This window comes from Zootoca vivipara, chromosome 11, assembly GCF_965207765.1.
Source record: "Zootoca vivipara chromosome 11, rZooViv2.hap1.1, whole genome shotgun sequence".
NCBI lineage: Eukaryota > Metazoa > Chordata > Lepidosauria > Squamata > Lacertidae > Zootoca > Zootoca vivipara.
The window spans coordinates 24,170,755-24,197,633 of record NC_142594.1 but is presented as its reverse complement, the minus strand read 5'-3'; the positions used below and the strand labels follow the sequence as shown (position 1 = coordinate 24,197,633).

The 26,879-nt window shown below is 43.5% G+C and overlaps 1 protein-coding gene across 1 annotated transcript; it reads left to right on the top strand.

The window, feature by feature from the left end:
- The first annotated feature begins 1,235 nt into the window (after positions 1-1,235).
- Positions 1,236-25,907, top strand: GPNMB (glycoprotein nmb). Its single transcript, XM_035129478.3, has 11 exons — positions 1,236-2,069; positions 9,802-9,954; positions 11,614-11,757; positions 12,530-12,712; positions 14,348-14,506; positions 14,755-15,048; positions 16,521-16,652; positions 19,142-19,244; positions 19,967-20,169; positions 21,280-21,373; positions 22,542-25,907. Exons 1-11 carry the CDS (start codon positions 1,991-1,993, stop codon positions 22,693-22,695), a joined length of 1,698 nt encoding a protein of 565 aa, XP_034985369.2. The 5' UTR covers positions 1,236-1,990; the 3' UTR covers positions 22,696-25,907.
- Positions 25,908-26,879: the final 972 nt, after the last annotated feature.

Here is a 26,879-nt window from a genome sequence, read left to right as displayed (position 1 = left end):
GTAGGTTCCACTGTAATTTGTTCTCATCATTAACGCTTCTAATACATTTTTCATTTTGCTTAACACAAAACACAGGTAGGAACGGCAGAAAGGGAAGCTAAAGGGAAGTTACATAAACCTACAAACACTTTCCAGTTCACCAAGTTGCTTGAGCTATATCATATGACAACATGCAGACTTTTGTGGCAACAATCTAACACAGTCACTACTCTGGAATTTATCACATGGCAAGTCTTCAAAGTATATAGATCTAAATCTCTGTATGTAATCAGACAAACAATCAGTTATGCATGGACATTTTTGTTGTCTGAGCTGCTTCTGAGTACTATGTTGATATGAAGTTTGCTTAAAGGTCTCTGGGAGAAGAGCTGTAGCCTCTACCTGCCTATAAGAACGGGCTGGTGTGTTTTCCAGTCATACACATTTTTGGGGGGGGCGGCAGGACTGAACCCCTAGCAGTCGTATGGAGGCCATTTTAAATCTTGAATAAAGGTTTCTTAATGTGGAGTCAACTACGTGTAGGAGTTGATCACAATGAGCTGCCACTCCTTAATATGCATCCAGATTTACCAGCCATACAGAGTGTATGATACCCTCTACCTTTTAAAAAAATGGCTCCAACCCTATTTCCGCACCAAAATAATCCTGATTAGCTTGTGAAGACACTCCTGTACCTTTAAAAGCTGCATAGAAGATAGACAAGTTTGCCACCCGTGAATTCTGCATCACTGTGATCAAAGCGATGACACTGTGTCACAACTTTTACTGAGACGCAACGGGGTCTTGCTTAGACTCATGAGCTAGCAGACAAACATGGATATGGCAAAGTGGCTCTGGCCCACAATTCAATTGCTTACAGCATCTTTTTAAATCATCTATAACAACATACACATTACGTAATTCAACATAACAGCTGTCCTGGGCTCACAAGCCACAGTCCTGAAGCAATAAAGATCATTGAAGTGGGATACCTCAGTCAACAGAGCATGAGACTTAATCTCAGGGTCGTGGGTTCAAGCCCCACAATGGGCTGCCCAAACGACAAGACCCCTTTCTTGGACTTCCATTCAGTTTCTGGAACATGGCTGATACAGTCAGTTTGGAGTCCATTAAACAATAATATTTTGATCCATGATATTGCCTCAAAGGCTTTACCCAAGAATGAATCCATTCCCAGCACATGTGATAATATGTAATCCCAGTTGGGGGGGGGGGGGTTCTTTTGCCATCTTCATGGTGGCTCTCTGGTATTAAACAAGGCAATGTAGCACCTAAGTGCCCCTCTTGTGCGTTCCCTAAGGGCTCCTCTCATATTATGTAAGGATCTGTACACCTTGTCACCTAGAAGGAAAGTAAGTTTGTTGGAGAAAATGTGAAATACTATATTTTGACATTAGACCTCTTGGTGGAGTTTTTCTATAAGGCCTTGGGCATTCCTGAAGTATATTTGCTCCAGTAGTAATTCTTGCTGCACTGTGCTGGCCTCACTGAGTAATAAATGGCACTGGTTCCATTATATAAAAAAAACTTTTCCAAATACACTCCTGATCCTTTAGCCACTATCTGGAGAGCAGAAATGGCCTCCAAAGAATGCAAGAGCTGGTCACCCCTGAATGTCAGTAGGAATTGACAACTTTGTGTAAGATGAACAGCTACACCTTCTGTGAAAGGTGCAGGATTGCTCCAGAAATGCCCGAGAGGCTACAGGCCGTTGCATCTAAGCAAAGCTGTTAAAAATCCCAGTGGATGTAGAAAGTGAGAAGCATGAGTCATAAGCACATGAGCTGGAAGGGGGGGGGAGGAAAGCCGAAGACACAAAATCATGCATCTCTTCTTAATGCCATCACATGATGAGCCCTGGGGCTTTAATTTAATCAGAAGGGAGGAGGGCAGCAGGCAAACTTTATTCCCAGTTCTGCTCTGAAGAGGTTTGGAGAAACAGCAGGCTGATCCATGCAAGTTCTGTGAGTCCAGCTGTGCATTTCCAGTTATGAAGGGGGCCTGCCTCTTCTTCCTCCTTGGATACCTGCTTGCGGCTGAAGGAGTCCAATCTGCTGTGGCCACCAGACGTGAGTGCCTTGCTCCCCTTCTCTGTGCTCCCTAGCGCAGCAAAAATATTACTTGCAATAGCACTGTTCTTACATCTTGAAGAACAGGTGGATCTGTAGGAATAACTGGGTGAAGCATCCAGATCAAGATGCTAGCAGCACAGGATCAAGGGTCAGGGTGAATGGGGGCATCACCCATTTGCAGAGATGGAGTTTTAGGAAAGATGTTTGATGATTTCACCATCACTAGACCTGAGCTATACCCACCTACTTGGGGGTATCGGTGAGCTCAGTGTGGTTACTTCTGAGAGGGTAAGTATAGGATTGCACGATTGCATTCCATATTCAATACCACTTAGTCCAGATTAGAGCAGCTGGGGAAACCCAGCCAGATGGGGCAAGGTATAAATAATAATTTAAAAATGTTGTTTTTGTTGTTTTTAACCTCTATTAACTTTTAATCAATTACTCTGGGTAATGAGAAGTTCCCCTTCCTTTCCAATGCTTGCTTACAGGCGGCAGGGGGTTCTGATTCATACTTTCGAATATGGAATACAGGAGGGGAGTTAACCCTTCTGAATTAATTAACATGGAGTGTGAAGTCTGCATGTGGCCTGAACACGATTTTATTTCTGAAACGACACTCTCCAGACTTCGTCAGACGTTGCTGGACTGGATAAGTGATGGGATTTGGGTTGGTTGCAGAGCTATCCACTGCATACCAACTCCCTCTGCTGCCTCCTGTAGCAACAGAGATTAAGGGAGACGACGCTTCTATTGACTGCTCCATAGGATACGGGGCTGTTGCCATCTTTCCAGTGGACCCCTCACTCAGTGATGTCCCTTAGGGGCCGATTGCATACTACATACTCATGCACTTGTTTTATTCTTGATGTAGTTCAGCCATTTACAGAATCATAAAATTGTAGAACTGGAAGGACCCTGAGGATCAATCTATCCCAACTCCCTACAATGGAGGAATATGCAGCTGTCCCATAGCGGGATCGATCCTGCAGCCTTGGCATTATCAGCACCATGCTTTAGCCAGCTGAGCTATCCAGGCACACTGCTTAATGCCATCATTTCTAAGCAGCATATTATAAGGTTGCTAAAAGGGATACCACTTACCGTATATAGTCACACCCCAGCAGCATTATTCTGAAAAATGAATGAAAGAAAGAAAGAAAGAAAGAAAGAAAGAAAGAAAGAAAGAAAGAAAGAAAGAAAAGAAAGAAGGAGGAGGATGTTAAAATGGCAGAGGGTTTGCACTGCCTTTTCCGCTCATTCCCCCCCCCCCAAATGTGTGAGGGTGCAAGCACACACTTTGAACTTGGAGTAGGGAGGATCTCTTGGGGAGCAAATTTTGTATCGGTGGAAGTGGGGAGAAAGCAGAGCAGCACCCTCTCCTGCCACTTCTGCTTTAAAACAATTGTTGAGGCATTGTTGCACACCTTAGTCCCTAACATGTCACTTGCCCCTTATGGACATGGGTGAGTGGAAGAAAGATTTGAGCAAGCTCTGCACAACAATTACAGCAATAGTTAATATCGCAGAGATGATGTGACTGCAAATTTCCTTCTCTGTCGACCCCAGCTCTCATGTTCAGAGTTGGTTTCATCGCTTGTCTGGCCCTGATAAGAGGGACTGGGGATTTATCTGCACTTTAGCGTTTTAATATGAAACCAGATGTGTGGAATGCAGGGCTATAGGAACAAGATACAGCTTTGCATGGTGCAAGAGCAAACATCATTTCCCTCTTTCTATGTGTGCTGCACATATGGAGCTCAGGATATGGAGAAGGACTCAGTGGTAGAGGATCTGCTTTGCACGCAGGTCCCAGGTTCGATCCCAGGGATCTCAAGGCAGGGCTGAGAGAATCCCCTGTCTGAAACCCAGTCACTGTAGACAGTATGGAGGTAGATGAGCCAGTGGTCTGACTTAGTATAAAGCTGCTTTTCTGTTCTCAAAACCTAGGATATTATTAAGTGTGCAATGTGAGCATATTAGGAAATTGACATGAGCTGGGTGTTCTGTGCCCTGCAGGTCTTATTGATGCCAGTAACACGGATTCAGCTCTCTTCTGGGGCATACAGCAGCCATGGGGAAGGGGGAATCTCGACTTGGGACCATGAACAGGACAGAGTTCAATCCTCCCTCTGTCCACACCATGGTCCCAGTCTGGGTTGATCTCTCCTGTGGTTGCTATTGATTTAAAAAAACCCACTACATAGCCACATATGAAGCTTCCAGATACTGGATCAGACCATTGGCTCATCTAGTTTAGTGTTGTTTACATTGACTGGCAAGATATGGAGGTCTCATACACCCCAGGTAGTGTGGTTGCTGACCTTGAGCCAGACATCTTGGAGAGTGAAGTCAAATGGGCCTTAGAAAGCATTGCTAATAACAAGGCCAGTGGAAGTGATGATATTCCAGCTGAACTATTTAAAATTTTAAAAGATGATGCTGTTAAGGTGCTACACCCAATATGCCAGCAAGTTTGGAAAACTCAGCAATGGCCAGAGGATTGGAGAAGATCAGTCTACATCCCAATTCCAAAGAAGGGCAGTGCCAAAGAATGCTCCAACTACCGCACAATTGCGCTCATTTCACACGCTAGCAAGGTTATGCTTAAAATTCTACAAGGCAGGCTTAGGCAGTATGTGGACCGAGAACTCCCAGAAGTGCAAGCTGGATTTCGAAAGGGCAGAGGAACCAGAGACCAAATAGCAAACATGCGCTGGATTATGGAGAAAGCTAGAGAGTTCCAGAAAAACGTCTACTTCTGCTTCATTGACTATGCAAAAGCCTTTGACTGTGTCGACCACAGCAAACTATGGCAAGTTCTTAAAGAAATGGGAGTGCCTGATCACCTCATCTGTCTCCTGAGAAATCTCTATGTGGGACAAGAAGCTACAGTTAGAACTGGATATGGAACAACTGATTGGTTCAAAATTGGGAAAGGAGTACGACAAGGTTGTATATTGTCTCCCTGCTTATTTAACTTATATGCAGAATTCATCATGCGAAAGGCTGGACTAGATGAATCCCAAGCCGGAATTAAGATTGCCGGAAGAAATATCAACAACCTCAGATATGCAGATGACACAACCTTGATGGCAGAAAGCGAGGAGGAATTAAAGAACCTTTTAATGAGGGTGAAAGAGGAGAGCGCAAAATATGGTCTGAAGCTCAACATCAAAAAAACCAAGATCATGGCCACTGGTCCCATCACCTCCTGGCAAATAGAAGGGGAAGAAATGGAGGCAGTGAGAGATTTTACTTTCTTGGGCTCCTTGATCACTGCAGATGGTGACAGCAGTCACGAAATTAAAAGACGCCTGCTTCTTGGGAGAAAAGCAATGACAAACCTAGACAGCATCTTAAAAAGCAGAGACATCACTTTGCCGACAAAGGTCCGTATAGTTAAAGCTATGGTTTTCCCAGGAGTGATGTATGGAAGTGAGAGCTGGACCATAAAGAAGGCTGATCGCCGAAGAATTGATGCTTTTGAATTATGGTGCTGGAGGAGACTCTTGAGAGTCCCATGGACTGCAAGAAGATCAAACCTATCCATTCTTAAGGAAATCAGCCCTGAGTGCTCCCTGGAAGGACAGATCGTGAAGCTGAGGCTCCAATACTTTGGCCACCTCATGAGAAGAGAAGAATCCTTGGAAAAGACCCTGATGTTGGGAAAGATTGAGGGCACTAGGAGAAGGGGACGACAGAGGACAAGATGGTTGGACAGTGTTCTCGAAGCTACGAACATGAGTTTGACCAAACTGCGGGAGGCAGTGCAAGACAGGAGTGCCTGGCGTGCTATGATCCATGGGGTCACGAAGAGTCGGACACGACTAAACGACTAAACAACAACAACAACAACAACAACATTGACTGGCAGCAGATCTCTTGGGTTATCAGACTGCCTCCTACCCCAGCCCTACCTGGAGATGCTGGGGATTATACCTGGGACCTTCTGCCTTCAAAGCAGATGCTCTCCAACTGAGCTACAGCCCTTTCCCTAAGGAGACTAGGAGGGGATTGTGAATGTGCCTTTGGGTTGTGCACGCTGAATGCCACGCCTAGTTTGACCATCAGATGTGCAGGAAGAACATGCTCAAAACTTCTGCAAAATCTGTATGCTCCTCCCGCGTCCTCTGAAACCCTGAATGTCAAATGATTCCTAGCTCTCTGAACCAGGGCTGTGTCGAGGGAGCACAAAGAGCTCTTAAGTTTGCTGTTTTCTCTCAAGAGGCAGCCCATATGCTCGGAGCAGAGAGGCGAGTCCAGGAGGGGGAGAACAGTTCTCAGCCCAGCCAGCCTCAGTTCTAGGATTGTTTAGTTTGACGATCATGAGATCAATCAGACTTTCTTCCAGGAAAGAGCATAAAGGGCTGGGTTTATGAGTTGCAAGCTCAAGATCACTTGACACAGTTGGGGTGTCTGCCATCTCTCACTCTCCATCTTAAGACCCTTAGCCACATCTCTCTCCCCCTCTCTCTCCCTCTCTCTCCCTCTCTCTCCCTCCCTCTCCCTCCCTCCCTCTCTCTCTCTCTCTCGCCCACACACTGATATATACAACCATCTAGACCAGGCATCCCCAAACTTCGGCCCTCCAGATGTTTTGGACTACAATTCCCATCATCCCTGACCACTGGTCCTGTTAGCTAGGGATCATGGGAGTTGTAGGCCAAAACATCTGGAGGGCCACAGTTTGGGGATGCCTGATCTAGACTGATGTAGCATTCTAAAGAACTTGAAACCTTGCGTACCACTTTATAAAATGCTATTTTAAGGTTGGCCTACTAGAGCTTGACCTACTTTCTTTTCATGGTCCAGCATGGCCGCCATGACTTCTTGTATGACACAGACTGTTCTCCAGTTATGGATGTCACTTAGGGGCTGCCACACAGGATGCCTGCCTGGGGTTCTTAGTCCTGGGCCTGGGGGTCTTGTAAGGTGTAGGGGATCACCACACCTCTGTCCATCATGAGCCAGGTGTGAGTTGGCACATTGCTGCCAATGAGATGTCAAAGCCAGGCTAGCTAAGTAAAAATATGGTTATAAATAAATAAATAAATTCCCCACCATTACAGTTGGGGAAGCGATTCTAATCCACATTAGTGATTGCGAATACAAAAGCAAGTGGAATGCTGATTGCTCCAGGTGAAAATAATTGGGAGTTATGCATTGCATAGAGTCAGAACTTGCAACCCTTTCTGAACTATTCGCTGTACCGTTGGATGTTTTGATGAACAAAGTCTCTCTTCATCTGGTAGCAATTTATTCTTGCTCTTTTATAACAAGGGGCGGGGAAACTGTCATAGGCATTCTTTCCTTGTTGTTGAGGCTGACACAAATGTGATCACTGTACAAAGTGTGTTGAAATTCGCTAGAAATGAGCACGAACTTCAAATGAATTTTTCTACGGCATTCATCCACTAGGCCAGATGATGTGATTAACAATTTCATTTATAATAAGCGATATTTTTATACCAGTAAAGTAAAAAATCCTATTATTTGACTCTTATGTATTTTGCAATGAAAATATGTTGCTTTTTTCAAGTGGGGGGGGGAGTGGGTAATGAAGTCTCTGTCTCTGTGAACCGGTGGAGAAGTGGAGTTCAGACAGCCTTGAGTTAGTGATTTGGTAAGTTATATGTGGAAACTCAGTGAGGAAAATGTAAGCACAAAATTCTGCAAACCCCCCCCCCCCGCAAAAAGGCTTGCTTTTGGACTGCACTTAGGGAGGTATTTAATAACACTAGTCCTACTCAGAGTTGACACATTGAAAGTAATAGACATGACTAACACAGGTTCATTAATTTCAATAAGTCTACTCTGAATAGGACGTCGTTGAATATAATCCTGAAGGACCGACATGAAGTAGAAACATTTTGTGAAGTCTCCACAAATAAATTAGTGATGTGTGTCACCACGATTGAATTCAGGGGCACATATCTGTTTAAACCTTTATCACAGGGGATGGTTGTTTTTGTTTGTTTGTTTTGGCCTAGTGGGACAGATCTTTATCTCCCCCCACACCCCATGGGCCAACTTTGGCAGCTGGGGGTCCCACCAGCCTATCACAACCAATCAATGGGGTAGGGAATTTGTTTCACCTTTGCATTCCCCCCAGGAAAGGTACTGATGAAGCCGTTCCCGCCACAACTCCCCACACATCAGCTGATGAGTTCAGACTTCACTTCTGCTTTCTGCAGGGGGCTCCTCCGTCAACACATTCCCCAAACAGAAGGAACTGGCAAAGCAGCACCAACTCCACCCCTTGACCAGTGACACCAGATGATTGATGGGTGGGCAAGGGGAAATGTCCTTGCAGGCCAGATTGGACCCCCTGGTAGGCCAAGATTGGCTCATATGCTAGATGTGCCCGATTCCTGTTTCAGAAGAACCAAAGAATCACCAGGTCGTAAGAACTTCCCACCTTTTGAGTTTAGCACTAAATTGTATCAGAAGCTCTGGAAGTTAAAAAAACATCTGCCCAAAGCTTTTACAATAATGGGAACTTTTTGAAACCTGAAGATGAATGAAAATGCCAAGCAGTTGAGCGGAAGGCAGGAACATGCAGCAATCACATCATATGATGCGCGATTATGATCTTCCACAAGGTGTAGCCTTAGAAAAGTCACGGCTCCTGGCTCAGATTCTGCTTTTAACAAGTGTGTTCTTGCTCCACTGCAACGCACAATTAAGGCAGGCTGTTGATTAATTAAGCCATCTCGAGTAACATGACAGGTAAGTCATTCCTTAAAGACCTGTGGCAGGAATGTGAAAAGGATTTCTCAACTCTCTACCAGCCCTGCTCACACGAAGCAAGATTTGTTTATTTATTTTGCACAGAAATGTCTGTTCCGTCCTTCTTGTGCCTATGCACTACTCAGAAGGGCTTATGACAATTTAAAATGAAACCAAACCAGAGGTACCCCTCTGGCACCCCTGCAAACTCACCACTTGGCGATTGTGGCGCATGTAAACAATACATTGCAAGCAAAGGTTACAAGGAGAGTTTGTGTCATGGTATGAGAACCTGATGGCTCAGTTGGTTCAATCATGGTGCTGATAGTGTCAAGGTTGCGGGTTCAGTCCCTGCATATTCCTGTATTGCAGGGGATTGGACTAGATCAGGCATCCCCAAACTGCGGCCCTCCAGATGTTTTGGGCCTACAACTCCCATGATCCCCAGCCAACAGGACCAGTGGCCAGGGATGATGGGAATTGTAGTCCAAAACATCTGGAGGGCCGAAGTTTGGGGATGCCTGGACTAGATGATCCTCAGGGTCCCTTCCAACTCTACAATTCTATGAATGTGAGCTGCTGTTGTGTTTCCTATTATTTCACTCATCGAAGTTATGTAAACATGTACACATGTCAAACATGCATTCTTTAAACTTCTATAATTTTGTAATGTTCCTTCAAACATCCAGCTGCAATTAGTTTGCATGCAACTGTTACTCATTTACAACCCCCCCCCAAAAAAAACATTTTTAGAGTGTTCTTGAGAAAGCAAGATGAGCATCATAGAATGTTCATTCAGTCACCTCTGCATTTACAAAAGTGCTTTTTAACCTTTGACCATACAACAGGCAATGGAAAAACCTCAGAGAGTTATAGCTTAGCCATGTGCTTTCTTCGCAATGTTTTGTTATGGGGTTTGCCTTGGCAGTTCAGTGTATGTCAAATAAGCCAAAGGGACTGTGCTAACACTTTCTCCCTTGTTAACCCTTCTTTCTAGGATTTCGAGATGTGATGAGTCGAGGAAGGGGACCTTCTCACACCAAGTTCCACAGGGGGCTAAGCAGTTGGTCCCCCGATCACAACAACTGGAATGACAAGCTTTACCCATACTGGGAAGAAGGAGATCCCAGATGGAAAGACTGCTGGAAAGGTAAAACATGAAAGATCAGTCTGGCTCCATGAAAGGAGATGCAGGGTCCGAATGTAATAATGTTGATGACACATTGCAAATAGGAACAAGGTCAGAATGGTATTTCTGTTCTACATTTAACATTTTAAATGGCTCTTATTTTTATGCCAACACTTAAGAACATGGGGATCTGCCTCAGAACTTTTCAGCTTTAAAATCTTGTTTGTATTTGTGAAAATATTATTTATTGACATTTCTGAATTACCTGGTCTCTTAGCTTAATAGTGGTGTTTCCCCATCCATTTTTGGTGCCATACGCAATTGCTTTCTTTAATTTTCTGAATATATATATTTTTTAGAATTCCCAGTGGGTTAACAATCTAGTCCTCTTCACAGGGAACTCTGAGAATTGTAGCTTTGTGAGGGCAATCGGCGTCTCCGAACAACTCTCAGCACCCTTAGCAAGCCACAACCTTGATTTCTGAAAGGAGCCAGACTTGAGTGCTGACAGATCTGACCAGGGAGCGACTTTAGAACTGGGGAGCACAAATGAAAAGACCTCTGACAAGTAGTGAATCAGACTGAATTTTTGTGGGAGAGACTGAGCAAACTCTATCACTCACATTTGAAATAAAAGTAGAAGTTGTTATACTGTTTGTATTTGATGCCATGCAAAATATAAAAACAACACATGCACATTGACATGTTGTGTTTGCGGTTATTATTAGCAGACTGCATCTATATGTGGTGGTCATGTTCAATTATCCAAACATTTTGAATCCATTCAGAGGCATTGGAGGTATTAAGAGAATAAAGGTAAAGGGGCCCCTGACCATCAGGTCCAGTCGTGTCCGACTCTGGGGTTGCGGCGCTCATCTCGCTCTATAGGTCGAGGGAGCCGGCGTTTGTCCGCAGACAGCTTCCGGGTCATGTGGCCAGCATGACAAAGCTGCTTCTGGCGAACCAGAGCAGCACACGGAAACGCTGTTTACCTTCCCGCCGGAGCAGTCCCTATTTATCTACTTGCACTTTGATGTGCTTTCGAACTGCTAGATTGGCAGGAGCAGGGACCGAGCAACGGGAGCTCACCCCGTTGCAGGGATTCGAACCACCGACCTTCTGATCAGCAAGCCCTAGACTCTGTGGATTAACCCACAGCGCCACCTGGGTCCCATTAAGAGAATAATGAGATATAAATGTTCCTTAGGTCTTTAAGTAATGCTATTAGAAAAATAGTTATCTGAGCATGTTGAAATCATATTGCTCAATTGTTTCAGACTAACACCTGCAAAATCGATTATTGCAAAAGACGCAATAAATGCAAGACACCTGCATGCAGATTACAGATAAGTGGGAGGTGGCAATTAGCATAACAAAACAAACTGCAATGCAACTGAATTCTAAACCTGTGACATTATGCTGCTTTATTTGAATATAAATTAATGCAATTAAATAACATTCTGAAAAGGGGGGTAGTCTGTCCCATGTTACAGTGTAGTTTTGAAGATCACCAATGAATAAGAAATGTTTTGGAAATATCCTGTATAATGTACAGGGTTGCCTATAAGGATAAAATGGAGTGGGGGTGCGGGGAGAGAACATTGCATGCTACTTTGAAATCCTATATGAAATGTGAGATATAACCGGAAGTGATAAATAAATGCATCTTAACTTCCTCAGGGGGAAGGGTTGTGGCCAGTCTGACCAGTGACAGTCCAGCTCTGGTGGGATCCAATGTATCCTTTAACGTGATCCTCAAGTTTCCCAGATGTCAAAGGGAAGATAATGACAGCAATATAATATACGATCGACACTGCATCAATGGCAAGTAATGAAAGTACCTGCATATGCTAGGAGTGTGAATGGGTCTCAAGCTTTGCCCTGCGTCTTGTATGTGCGTCTTGTATTTCAAAAATTCTATTCTGTACACACACAAAAAGCAAAGTGACAGAGCCTCTGTGGCTTGGTGGGTCCTGATGGGACTCATAGAGATTTACGGACATTGTGCTTTGACTCCAGTGGGATGGGAGACCCTGGAGATCAGCAAACATATTCCTGATGTACAAGGAAAGTTCTTTACTTCTCCATCTTTCTCGATTTCTTAAATGATACGTGGGATAGCTGACATGATGTGTTTGCCGGGAGTGACTTGTGGGATGTACCGCTCTTAACAGATGAGATTTCCTTGGTTATCATTATGACGCTTCCTTGAAGTACTGTATTTACTTTACAAAAGTTTGAAGGGAGTTTTGTGGCATTGCAAGTCTCAAATCCAAGTTCATATAAATGCCAGGTCGCTGTTATAGTCCATAGACAAGTGCAGTGCCATCCTACGCATGTTTACTCAGAAATAAGGCCCGCTGTGTTCAGCTACACAGTTGCAGATAAAACGTTTCGAGTGTGTTTTAAGTGCAATATACAATGTAACACTAGGTGGCGGTGGTGAGCCATATGGAAAATTCAATGTATTTTAAAAAATGCTTTTAAAAAAGCATTTTCAAAGCAGTTTTTATATGTGTCTAGATTCCACCCGAGTCTTTACTGACTCTCCTGAAAAGGTTGCCTTCTTTTCATTTATCCTTTCCTTTGCTTCAAGGTTCTTCTGATTATGCAAATCTTCCCGACCTGTATGTTTACAACTGGACTCAGTGGATTGACGATTGCGACGGGCAGAATTGCTCTCATAACAGTAGTCACAATGTGTTTCCAGATGGCAGACCTTTCCCTCACCACAAAGACTGGAGGAGGAGAAACTTCATCTATGTATTTCACACTCTTGGTTAGTCCTAAAAATGTGCATTTAGCTTACTGTGTTATTACTAATAATTAGTAGTACTTGTTGCTACTAATAGTATTTGTTACTTCTAATATTAGTACTTGTTGCTACTAATAAAATCATAACAATAATTATTTAGCTTTAAAAAGAAGACACTTAAGATGCTTTATAAACTTCTTTACATATAAAGAAAGACTTATATGAGATAATGTGGTCCTCATGTGAGAGGACAGTCAGTTCAGAGCTGCTCTGAGACTACAGAAGCTGTTTTGTTGACTTTTCTGAATTTCGGAAGCCGGACACCTTTTTTCAAATGCAGTCTTTCCTGAGTGGATGTACAGTTTATAGGAGAACGGTTCAATATGGCAGGCATTTAAACAACTCTGGGAAAGCAGGATATATACAATTATGATATGTGTTTGTGATTAGGAGGTATTTTAATACTGTGCGTTTTTAATGGCTGTGAGTAAGAGTTTCATATTTAAGGTGGGATTTCTGGCTTGAAATGCTCTTTCTGTTTTATTTTCTTTTAACTTTTGATGTTTAGTTTTAAAACGCGCCCCTCATATTGCATATGCTGCCTTGGGAAGATGTTTATATTTTGTAAGGTGATCTGTCTATTAAATAATAAGAATAAGAATAGGGTTGTTTCTTGTCTGTTTCGATCTTGTTGGTAAGAGATAATAAAGTTATTTTCTAGCTCCCCCACTTATGCCTTCTGAAATATACTCGGAGTCGAGAGTGAATTTCATGCTCTTTATTCAGCTCGTAGTCATCAAGGAGAAGAAGAGAAGAATGCCCTATTCCCCAAACCATCTGCTTATATACATTATTTACACAATGGGCTTTGCGTGATTGGCTACTTCAGGGCTACACCTGTGGGACAATCAGTTTGTGGATTGACTTCTGCCAGCAGCCTGATTGGCTGCTCCTGCAGGCCAATCAGGTTGCGGATTCACTTCTGCCAGCCGCCTGATTGGCTGCTCCTGCAGGCCAATCAGGTTACGGATTCATTTCCACCTGGAGCTGGATTGGGTGGCTCCTGCAGACCAATCAGACTGCTGATTCTGGATCCTATTGTTCTATGATTCAGCTCAGTACATAACACCTTCCATGATATGAGCAGTGATTGTGCAACAGAAAGCAATGGGGAGGGATCCGAATTCAGCGGTGGAGTACCTGTTTTGCACCCATTTGTAGTCAATGCCAGTACTGGTTTATTCAAGTTTGTACAGTCACTGGGAGACTGTCTTGGGCTTTTAAGTGCAAGAGGATAGAATGTTGATCTTGGATGGAGGGAACCTGTGTCCAAATTCCTACTCAATCATGAACTTAAATGAGTGACCTTGGTCATCTCCATCTCTCCCCTATCTCATCCCAAAGAGCTGCGGAGGGAAAGTGGCAAAACCACCACATACATTTCCCTGGTCTCTGTGTTATAATGATTGGAACAAATGCAATCCCCTTTTAGAACTGTTTTCAGAAAGTTTTGTTGATTTATTTACTTACTTGTGGGAAAGGATAAGTGTGTTTACCTACTCGAGTAAAATGGGTGCCTATGTTCAAAAGAAAAAGAAATTGCAAGCCTGACCAGTTCCACAACGATAATTCTCTTTTTCATTCCCCCCTTTTTCGCAGGCCAGTATTATCAAACGACGGGAGGTTCTTCAGCTGCGGTGTCCATCAACACAACAAATATCACGCTTGGAAATCAAATTATGGAAGTATCAGTTTATAGGCGAAATTATCGATCGTTTCAACCAGTAGCCACAGCAAATGTTGTTTATGTCGTAACAGGTAAGTGGGTAGGTTAAATAAATAATAACTTCGCAAATCTGGTTTAAATAACACAATACAAGAGTGCTTTAATTGTATTGTGTGCATGTGAACTTTGTATACCACGACAAACACTGGTTTGTGCGAAGACCTCTCCTAAATATGAGAGCTTCGTTGAATTTTGTTACCTCTGTGGTTTTTCAGTTTCCAGGGCTTACCTGAGTCCAACCACAATCTCATCCTTTTGCTTGGCTTCATTTTCCATGCAGATAAAATCCCTTTCTATGTGAACATGACCCAGAAGAATGATCGCAACGCCTCAGACTACATTTTCATCAAGGATATCCCTATTACGTTTGATGTCCAGATTCACGATCCTAGCCACTACCTGAACCGCTCTGCTATAACCTACCGCTGGAATTTTGGAGATGGCAGTGGTTTATTTGTTTCCAACAGTTCTGTTGAGATGCACACATATAAACTTCTGGGAAATTTCAGCCTTGACTTGACTGTCAACGCTCTTATACCTGCCCCTTGTGGACCACCAACACCTCTTCCACCAGGTCAGAGGCCACGGCTCCAGGCTAAGTTGAAAGAAAACAAATGGGTTCATTATGTGGAACAGTTAACCAGACAGTCGTTCATGATAATAATGAGCATATTGAATTAACAAAGAATTGTGGCATACGGTACTTACGGTGTTTGACTTCTATTCCCTTTCTTACAGGAGTGCTGGAAGGGAATAGTTGAAATAGGCCATTGGCATTTTAGTGTCCTAGGACAAATGCTTTTAATATATACCGTAGTGAGAATATTGAAGTGGCTTCTTTCACTCTCCCTACATTATGATTTATGCAGCACCAAAGTTACAAAAATAAAGTAGAGTAAAAGAAAATAAAATGATGATGATGATGGTATTGCTTTTGCTGCATTAATTTCTACTTTTCCTCCCAGGAGCTCAAGGCCGTGTACAGGGTGCATTTTATCCACACAATAAACCCTTGAGCTAGATTAGTCTGAGAATGAGAGTAAATGTCCCAAGATCAGCCAGTGACCTCTGCGGTTTAGTGGGGATTTGAATATGGGTCTCCCTGGTCCTAGACCTAGACCAACACTCTAAACACTCTGGCTCTCTGCTTGTAAGTTTACAGACTTTGGGGCTAAATGCAAGTGAAGAAAGAAGAGGAAGGGAGGGTGTACTCAAAACTAGGGACCAGCAAGAAATAAAGCTGGGGAAACATGTGAAGAAGTAAGACTTTAAGGATTTTTTTTAAAGTATAGCAAGCTGGAGCAAGAGAGATATTGGGGGAGGAATTATAAATAGAAGGTGTAATAAGATATGTAAAAGAATGGGTTCAGAAAAGCGAAGGCCAAGAGGACAAATATTTAGTTATGTATTAAAAATGTATATTCTGCCCATCACCTAAGGTCACAAGGTGGGTTACACAACATCAAGCGATGTATACATTAAGTACAATAATAAATGCATAATTAAATGAGCGTTGCCATAGAGATTATGTTATACACATACAAACCTTCTAGATAAGGCAAACTCTTTCTGTACAGTAAACTGTATATATATAAAAATTCTGTCGGTCATCCAACCCCCAAGGCCAAAGAAAACAGGTGTAGTAAGTGTCTGACTTGCCTTTACTTAGTTGTGTGAAATACAGTCGTACCTCGGGTTACGACCACCTCGGTTTGCGAACAGTTCGGGTTATGAACTGCGCAAACCTGGAAGTGTTTTCGCCGCGCGCGCGAGATCGCGCGATTTGCGCATGCGCAAAATGGCGGCGCCCGTCGCGCTCGGTTTGCGAACTATTCGGGTTACGAACTGCAATCCGGAACGGATCGCGTTCGTAACCCGAGGTATTACTGTACACAAATCCAGTTGATATCCGGCCATAACACGTCCGATTGGAATTTATGGGAGCTAAGCAAGAGTGCAAGACATGGATAAATTCTGTTTGTTATGCTCAAAATGTTTTGCTAAAAGTGCAAATACATTAACTCATTTCCCTTTTCCTTGTTTCAGTAACTACCCCGCTGCCTTCGAATGTAACTCCCAGCTTCAATAGTTTAACAGAGGTGCCAACAGGACAGTCTCCTGTCGAAGGATGCCATATTGCTCGATCTGGACCTTATAAAGCATCTCTCTTCATTGCAGGTATGCATCTACATCCGTAAGGAAATAATGTGGTTTGATAGGTAATAAAGGGAATTCGTTTGAACTTATGCATGTCATGAAAGTGACTTTTCTGAAGCTGCTCTTGCTGGCTGGCTGCTGTTTCGTTTTGCTCAAGAGACAAATTTTTGGAAGAGTACCAATAAAGAATATCAATAGCTGGCAATTAGTGGCAGCTGGCGGGGCAGAAGGACAGGATGCCAACTGTAGGTGGAGCCAGAGCCAAAGACAGGCAGAATCAACCCATTCTGGTTTTATCCCCATCCTCCTCCCTGTTGAGTTAAACAAGAGCAACACTAAGACTAAGGAGGAGGAAGGTGTCAGCCAGGACAGCCAGGGAGGTGAGGTCTGGCTGAAGGCAGACTGAGGTTGGTGAGGCAGTGCCCCATTTGTCCTAATGAACCAGTCTCCACTGTTGGCAAGATCAACTCTATTATTTTTGCAGGTCAGGTTGCATGCAGCAAACATTGTGGGTTGGATCCAAAACTTCCCTTCTGTGAACTGAAGGAGGCCTCTTTTAACAGGAGGACCCGAGGAAGATTCCTTCTGCCCAACAACAAATCTTCCATTCACAGAGGGGAATCTTTGAATCCAACTCAACGAAGTAATGTCTGTCAAACTTTTTACTAAACAGAGGTAAAGGTAAAGGGGACCCCTGACCATTAGGTCCAGTCGTGACCGACTCTGGGATTGTGGTGCTCATCTCACATTATTGGCCAAGGGGGCGGGCGTACAGCTTCCAGGTCATGTGGCCAGCATGACAAAGCCGCTTCTGGCGAACCAGAGCAGTGTACAGAAACGCCGTTTACCTTCCCACTGTAGTGGTACCTATTTATCTACTTGCACTTTGACGTGCTTTCGAACTGCTAGGTTGGCAGGAGCAGGGACCGAGCAACGGGAGCTCACCCCGTCACGGGGATTCGAACTGCCGACCGACCTTCTGATCGGCAAGCCCTAGGCTCTGTGGTTTAACCCACAGCGCCACCCGCGTCCAGAGGCATTAAGCTGGCAGCCTTAAGCACTCCTAAATTAGATGTAAGTCCTGTTGAAACCAATGGGCTGTCAACAATATCATTGGAAGAAGGACTTTCTAGTCTGAGAAAACTACACTGCCAGAGAGGTGATGAGGAACAGCTGCATCAACATTACAAAATGAGACAACAGTATTGCAGAGATGTTGGAGCAGCGGGTGTGTATAGGGGACACCCAATAAAGGCGGGGAGACTTCACAGACCATCCCCTAACCAAGTGAAAACATTTACAGGTGAGTATGTTTAGTAACGCGGGTGGCGCTGTGGGTTAAACCACAGAGCCTAGGGCTTGCCGGTCAGAAGGTCGGTCGGCAGTTTGAATCCCTGTGACGGGGTGAGCTCCCGTTGCTCGGTCCCTGCTCCTGCCAACCTAGCAGTTCGAAAGCACGTCAAAGTGCAAGTAGATAAATAGGTACCGCTACAGCAGGAAGGTAAATGGCATTTCCATATGCTGCTCTGGTTTGCCAGAAGCGGCTTTGTCATGCTGGCCACATGACCTGGAAGCTATACGCTGGCTCCCTTGGCCAATAACGCGAGATGAGCGCCGCAACCCCAGAGTCGGTCACGACTGGACCTAATGGTCAGGGGTCCCTTTACCTTTAAGGCTGCAAGCTTAAGCTACCATTCCAAACAGATGGCTATGAAAATCCTGTAGAAGAGATCAGCCAGGAAATATATTAAAGCAGTTGTAAATTCTCAGCACCCACTTTCCAGAATAACTTACTGTGCGATATCTAGTGTAGAAAATTCTAATGTGGTTTGCTTGTGCAGATTTCTGGTTTTCTGCAAATCTGAGGGATTGCCGGTGGGGAAATATAGTTCAGGAGTACTCTGAAAATAGTTACAAGCATAGCTGGGGAAGAAATTAATGTACGGAAGAACTAGTGGGTATGTGAAGGAGAGCAGCAGAAACTGATGATAGATCTGCCCACTCCAAAACACTGAAACAAATAGTCTGTGACCCCAAGTGGAGCACTTTGCAGCCCAATTTCCCACAGTTTATTGGATTATCCTTGTATGGTAAGCCTGAATTTACAAGGGGAACGCATCAAGACTGGTGTTGTGAGGGTAGTACTATGTGGACTATGCAAATAAAATGGGAACACAAACAGCAGCAAACACACAATAAACTCTGGTGTGAACCATTCCAAAGTGTCTGGAGTATTGAGGTGCTTTAAAAATGTTAATTTCAAGAACAGCAGGAATCTAATACAATGGTCAAAATGAAATAAATTGCAATGCATTTCCACACTCTCTTGAATTGTGTATCCACTATGACAAAATGTAAATGAGCTCCATTTGCAGGCAGCCTGCGGATCCAATTAAGATCATTCTAAAACAATTCATTCTCTGCAGTTCCAAATGGGATTTTTTTATTTTTGCTGTCAAAGTTCTTGTCTCAGAAATTCTGACATTTTGCCAATTTGTTTCTTCGGCCAGAGGGGATCCTTGGGGTCAATATTATCCAGATGACAAGTGTCCAGGTGGCAGCTACTGAGGTTGAGAACTCCATGGTTGATTTTGTGGTAACCTGTCAAGGGAGGTAGGTGCTTTCGTTAATTCTGATAACTCTGCTTCTTGTAAAACTTAGACCATGGAGTACTACAGACATTTACGTTGTTCAGTTGCAGTAGAGCTCATCTTAGCTCACTGAGCTTCTTGCCAATAAAGTGGTATTGCTGAGGATGGTCCACAGAGCAGAAGTTCCAGGTCTTTTGTGACAGTCACCAGATCTCTGACCTCTTCCCCCCTGTGCTTATAGGGCAGTGTTGGTGAGACCCACTCACCAACTTAGTCTCCCAGAGGCATATATATGGATAAATCAGCATGTGCAAATTTTATACAGATTTGTTTCAGGAGCCCATGCTCCAAGTTCAAAAAGCAGCTGACAGTGTCGCTGCTCACATAAAAAACCTTGCATCAGGATTTATAAAAAGGCTGGTTCACCAAGGTTTGTGAATTGTTAAATATTACAGAAGACCTTTATTTTCTGTTAGCCTTTGGTGAATAAAGCCACTAGTTTTTACTCCTGAGTTTTGATAGCCTTCGGGTGTTGCTTTCATTTGGTTCCTGATTTCTGTACTTTACTGCTTTTTATTGTGTTGTGTTGGTTTTAAAAATATCTTTTAAGATAAATCCATCTGAACATAGCTCTCGTAGAAAAGCAGAACAGAAATGTGATAAACAAACGTGTTGACTTCTGCGAAATGAAAACTGATGAAAAGTCCATAATTTCATGCATCTTTCTCTCTTTCCGCTCCCTAGTCTTCCTACAGATGCCTGCACAATAATTGCTGACCCCACCTGCCAGGTGTTACAGAGTGAGACATGTGACCCTGTTGACATAGATGAGTGCCTGCTGACCATAAGACGGACCTTTAACGAATCCGGAACCTATTGTGTGAACATTACACTGGGTGATGCAGCAAGCCTGGCTCTCACAAGTACTTTGATATCCATCAATGGAGGTGAGTCCTGACTGAACATCTGCATTCATTTGCAGTCAGCACCTTGTGGCTCGTGAAGCGTGGCAGAGTTGTCTCCCAACACTCCCATAGCTGCTGGTTGTCAGGACAGGACGGAGGCAGGCAGTGGCAAGGTCAGGGCTGTGCAGTTGCATTGACAAGAGTGCAGGATTGGTGTCACATGCAGGGCCGGCCCTAACATTAGTCAGGTGGCTGCCTCAGGCAACTAATTGTGGATGCCTTGAAAGATCAGGGATGCTTCATTATTTAATGCATTATTATTGCACTATATAACCAAGGAGAGAGAGGTGCTTGTGGGATCTTCAGCCTCAGTGGCCAAAATAACTTGGCTGGGTAAAGGACCCCTGGACGGTTAAGTCCAGTCAAAGGCAACTATGGGGTTGTGGCGCTCATCTCACTTCAGGTTGAGGGAGCTGGCGTTTGTCCACAGACAGCTTAGCAGGTCATGTGGCCAGCATGACAAAACTGCTTCTGGCGCAACGGGACACCGTGACGAGTGCCAGAGCACACGGAAATGCTGTTCATGTTCCCGCCACAGTGGTACCTATTTATCTACTCGTGTTGGTATGCTTTCAAACTGCTACGTTGACAGGAGCTGGGACGGAGCAACAGGAGCTCACCCCGTTGCGCAGATTCGAACTGCCGACTTTCTGGTCGGCAAGCCCAAGAGGCTCTGTGATTTAGACCACAGTGCCACCTGCTCCCTACGACTTGGCTAGACTAGGGTACTGTGACTTGGAGGGGGGCACAAAATTATTTGGGCAGCTCTGGAATAAGACATGTGCCATTTCTCCATTCCAACAAAGAATGTTTGCTTTGTCTACAGCAGTTCCCATCAGCTGCAATGATGTCCAGTGTCAGTGGTAGTATCAGGGACATGTAGACTGTGTTGATATTTTATGCTGTAAGGCAGTCTTTGTCAAGGTGGTGCCTTCCAGATGTTTTGAACTACCATCAGGCTGGCTAGGCTGATGGTAGTTGTAACCCAAAACATCCGTAGGGTACCAGGTTAGCAAAGGCTGCTATAAGAGTATTGACCTCTGTGTTAAGCAGTGTGAACTAACATTATGGCCTTTAACTTTGTCATTCAAGCTGCAGGGTCATTTTCAAGGACAGCAGAAGGAGTTCTGCTCGCCTGCGGTCTTTTGGTGGTTTTGGTTGCCGTCGCGACTTTTTTCCTTTACAAGTAAGTTGCTTGGCCCAGACCTTAAAAACAGTGTCCAACGCGCTCACAATTTTCAGTGTTCACAAGGAACATTGACATTACAGATTGCCCAGTTATACGATCTGAGGAGAAACCAGAGTTACCTTGGAAGGAGATTCCTGCAAGAGTACTGATTTCGTTTTGTTTTATCTATGCATAAATTATACCCTGCTCTCAAGCCAACATTGGATCCCGTGGCAGCTTGCATTTAAAATGCATAAAGCTACAACATATTAGGGGATACATGGTGGTGTGGGCAACACTCTCTTCTTGACCTTGGCAGCTGAGGTCCACCTTCTGGTGGCATTGTATTTGTTGGCACCCTGGGTGTGCGTATATGTATGGGGGCAGGGGCACAGTGCAGAGGGTGAACAGAACCTGCTATGCCAGCAATGCTGCCAGGTGGGCACGCTGGGTGGGAGCAGAGTGTGGAGGGTTCACAGAGCCTGCTGCATGGCCCAGCGCTTGCTACTGGAGCTGCACAATGCCACCTGCCCACCTATGCTAGGGGGAGCCCAGTTGGCCAACGTGGCCCTTGGTGGGTGAATCCCTCTGACACTGGCTGGAAGGCCATTCAGCAAGGGGACCTGGGATCTGGGCCAGTCTCTAGGGCTCAGAAACTCCTGGTGGCGCGCAGGGTGGGACGGGGATCCCTGCATGTGGGTGCCTGGTTCGTGCCCCCACAAAATTGTGTGCCTTTGGTTCATGCATTGATTTGAGAAGTGTAAATTACCAAAATGAATCCCTCCTCCACCCCTCGTCCTAATCCGACACTCTAACCACTGCATCACATTGGATCGCTTTCAAAAAAGGGGGTTACAGAACAAGAACACCAAATACAATTTTTCTCCTTCATGGTTTAGCCTATGGAAAGTTTTTGCAGAGTAGCTTGTTGACGGGTGAGAAGCACAAGTCTTTCTAAGCATCAAATAGATCGTTTCATACACACACACTTACCAGTTTTTCTCTGGCAATAAAGCTCTTGCACATGCCATAGAATTTTTCAAAATACTGGCCTGGGCAACAACAATTTGTACAGGAGAATAAAGTGGCTTGTTTTGTTTGTTCTCATCCCAGCTACACTACTGGCATAGCAATGCACCATCGAGGAAATACTTTTCAGTAAATTAATTTTGAAAATTCCTTCCAGGAGATATAAAGAATACAAGCCTATTGAAAGAAAAACTGGAGACGAGGCCGGTAATGAAGGACTGAGTGTTTATTTCAACAATGTCAAGGCTGTCCTCTTCCCGGCAAACAATGAGAAACATCCTCTGCTGAAAAATAAGCCAGGAATTGTTTAACTCTTCAGTATAATTGCTTATATTTGTATGCATTTGGGGATGTGCATTAAACTGTCATTCAATGGAAGAATACCTAAGTGTTAAAATCAGGATTTATGTGGTAAGCTTGCATTACTATAGAATGGCTGGTGTTGTGTTGACTTAGAAGGTTAAAATGGCATCTCATGGAGAAATTGATCATACATTTTGCTTGCTTATGTTCTTGAATCTGCTATGGTATATTAGCTAATAAATCATTTAAGGTTGATACGGTTTCCTAGACTAGTTACTCCTCCTGAGTATCACTAAGTGTCTTTTTGGCAGAAAGTTTTTCTCCAAATAATTTTAGGCTGAAATCCTAGCAAGTCAAGTTCCACCAAACTTGAGGGAGCTTGTTTCGGGGTAAACATGCTGAGGATCACGCTGTTTCATTGGAATTTCCCTAGTTCCCCTTGATGGCAATGTGGCTGCTTTGAAAACTGTAATAGGTATCACTTACCCCAATGGCTTCAGATGAATAGTACAGATACCCAATATACTCTCCATCAGTTGAGCAACATGCAGTTACATGACTACCCTTGGTTCTGTTTCCTCTGCCAACTATATTCCTTATACTTGAGATACATGAGAGCAGGATCTCCCTTCTGCACCCAAAGGAGCAGTAGGCAATGGGCACTGAAAAACCCATGGCTCTGGTCCCTTGGGATGTGTTTGTGTGCGGGGCTGTTTTTGAGTAGTCTACATGCTGCTGAGTCTTCAGGCCACACTAGTCCCCACTTCTCTGCTCAGCAGAATGTGCCATGTGGTGTTGGCATGGAGTGATCCTAAAAAGGCTCTACAGTGTGTGTGTTTTTACTAGACAGCTTTCCTGAACATCTGTGGTTTCGTGGCAAAGCGCTCAGCAGAAAGTGTGAGAAGTTCTCTTAGAAATGCACCCTAGTACAAAGATGATATATTTGCACGATTTCAGTCTGAAACCAGAGGACAAAGCAATGCTTCCCTGGTGCTGCTTGCTTTTGTGCAATAATTATGTTATGCTATCTATCAAGCTGGAAAACTCACATTGGCACACAGGACAAGTTGATTCTACTACTCCATAATCTGAGTTTAGCAATGCTGTAAACTTTGGAAATGTGCAGACTTTGAAAATAAACAATATATTTGGCTGAAAACTGCGGCAAGGAGGGTAGGCACAATAGGCACAGTAGGATTTATGAAATACTGTTATGCAATATGCCATTTATAATGCCGGAAGTTCTGAAGCCAACCATATAATTTTTTATGGTTGGCTTCAGAACTTTCTGCATCTTAACAGCTTATTTCACTAAAGAAAATTATGTGGAACTATCTGCCTGCCTTCCTGGAAAATGCAGAAAGGGTTTTTGATTAAATCTGTTCAGTATAAAGCTGCTTGATTTTGATTTGCAGTTATTTGGCTGCTTAGGTATCTGCCTGATCCTGCAGATTGTGTAGAATACTTTGCTCCACTTATGTCCACTCCACACATGGCTGCTGAAGACATTTTATATCTGAGGCCAAGCCCTCCTCTCAACTACTGGGATGAAGGGAGCACACAAAGGTTGTTGAAGGATTTGGGAACTTCAGGATAGAAGGAAGGGGGAAAGTCTTTTCTTTATTCCTTTGTCTGCTTCCTGTCTTCTCTGTAAATCATTGAGATGGGACAGGGAGGAAGAAAGGAGGACAAAAAAGATGAGTCCTTTCCACCTTCCCTTTCCCACCTCAAAATTTTTCCAGGTGTTAAAAACATGGCAATAGCACCCAAAGTTGGACGCAATCACTTTGCACTGCCTCATAGCACCTGTTCCCCACCAGTTTAATCTTTGCAGTGGTGTTTATGATATAGGCAAGGTAGTGCCCTCTTTGATAGCGATGTTTTCCCTGCAGAAATAGGCACGGTGAGCTCTAGATGCAAAGAAGTACAGTTCTCTTGTAACTTTAATAACGGTGTAGTTATCATGGCACTGTGGATGTTAAGTGATCTTAAGAGTACCGTACAGTCATGCAGGCAATTTAAGGTTAACAATGATGCATTAATGTTTTCATTCCACACTACTGTTTTGCACCACATGACTGGCATGCCACCACACAGGTGTAAACATCTTTTACTAACTAGTAGGTGCAGCATAGTTAGGGTTGCCAGACTCAATAGAGGACAGGACTTCTGTGCCTTTAATTGCCCTGCTCTCTTTTGAGTCTGGAAACCTTAAAGAGAAACCAGGAGACCCTTTGTTTAATTTCCAAGCAGACTCTATTGAGTCTGGCAACCCTAAGCATAGTGGCAAGAGACTGAGCTGTGACTCTGGAAGACCCTAGTTTGCACCATCTCTCTTTTGCAATGAACTCATTAAGTGGCTTGAAGCAATAGAGTGGCTTGCAGGGTTGTTGTACAAAATGCAGCTAGATAATGCATGCTAAATGCTTTTGAAGACTTGAAAGCACGCTATAGAAGTGTTAAGTATTACTGCTCCTAAATTACTAATGGCACGGAACTGGAATGTTGGACGAATGTTTACCTGAATGTTGTTCGATAAATCTTCAGTATTGCAAAGGACAGTTTAGCTGTGTAAAGTCTGCATAATCCGATACTGGTTCTAAACAGAGGTAGCCCCACTGAAATTAAAACGTCACATCAGTACATTCCTATATATGTCTGCTCAGATCAGAAGTCCCACTTACGTACGGTAGGTAAATGGGGCATACTCCCTGGTAAGTGTGCAGTCTTGATATAGTATGATGGGTCTACAAGCATTACAGGATAAGTATATTTTAAAGGTTTGGAAGTATGAATTAGTATTATCAACTTTTATTTTTCTATCTTGTACAAGTGGACATACTTTTATACAGAAGGCTACGAAGAGGAGGAAGTGTAAATGATTATAGTTTTAATGTCATGGAAGAAATTGTATATTGAATGTGTCTTGCCTTACACTGAAACATCACTATTTCAGTCTGAGACAAGACATAATAAGAATGATTTGCCCCACTTATTGCAACTCTGTTAAGTTGGAGTAAAAAGTTACACTATTATAGTTTGGGTTCTGTCTTTTATAACCTACCATTTCCTGGCATGACTTAGAAATGTAGTGTGTTTAATATTTTAGTCTATGGAGATCCTTGCAAAATCTTACAGGTTCTTTGCGAAGAGAAAATGTATGTTTTCTGTTCTGTCTTTTCCTCTTGCAACTCTCAATAAAGGTATTGATTTTATCTAATATATTGTTAGATTTTATTAAAGTCCTTTGCTACATTTTCCAATACCAAAATGCTATATATCAATCCCTGTCTGAAGACAATCTGCTTTTGTGACTTCTTTTGCCTCCCCCCCCCCACTCCTCAATGGGTAAGAAGTAATGTACATATCAAAGGACTTCTATTCTTTACATAAGGCCTCTTCATGTGCTACAAATTCAGGGCTTGAACTCACTCTACCAACTGATATTTGTTGGTTTCAGATGCTACAAGCCCTGCTCTGGCCTTTTTGTTACACACACCCCGCCCCCGCCCCCAACTAACATAAGGTACCATGCTGCTCACTGCTGCCTGTTCATAGGTTGCTTCCCATTGGAAAGATCCTCTGATGGGGATGGCAAGGGAAAGTTTAAGATCTGGCTCATTCTGTGCATTTAAAACAATAGAGAACTGTTGTTAAAGAGGCCAAAAGAATCAGGGTGATTTTGGTTCCCATATATCAGCTGTGTGTAAACAGGAGTGATTTAATATTAGACCTCATATTGCTCACACTTAACATAGACAGGCTGTGTCACAGATAGTTGAAGCCTTGGCAATGCATTCAATGATTCAGTTATTTAACAATGTCCCTGCTCACACCACGTGACTGATGTATGCTTGCAACACCTTGGAGTTGATAAATGCCATTTTATCATAAAAACCAACAAAACATTGCAATAAATAAATAAATAAATAAATGCCACAAGCCTTATTGTTGCTGTAGCTGCAACAGGCTTTAGAGGGCTACCCCTCTAAAGATACTGGAAATGAATCAGTTGTATGAGGTTTTATCCTATGTTGGGAGTTGTGTGTGGGTTTGACATAATTCAATAGAGTGTTAGCATCGTAGGATTGTCATGTATCTAAAGCTCTTTATGGAAAATTTAAGCTTGAAAACAGTGCTCTGCAAAATGGAAATCTCCTCTTTTGGATTTTCAAAAAATGTGCACCTGGGT

Coding starts and splice junctions, on each gene's coding strand:
- GPNMB (XM_035129478.3), top strand. CDS start 1,991: ATGAAGGGGGCCTGCCTCTTCTTCCTCCTTGGATACCTGCTTGCGGCT. Junction 14,507..14,754: donor TGTTGTTTATGTCGTAACAG/GTAAGTGGGTAG, acceptor TTTTCCATGCAG/ATAAAATCCCTTTCTATGTG. Junction 15,049..16,520: donor ACCAACACCTCTTCCACCAG/GTCAGAGGCCAC, acceptor TCCTTGTTTCAG/TAACTACCCCGCTGCCTTCG.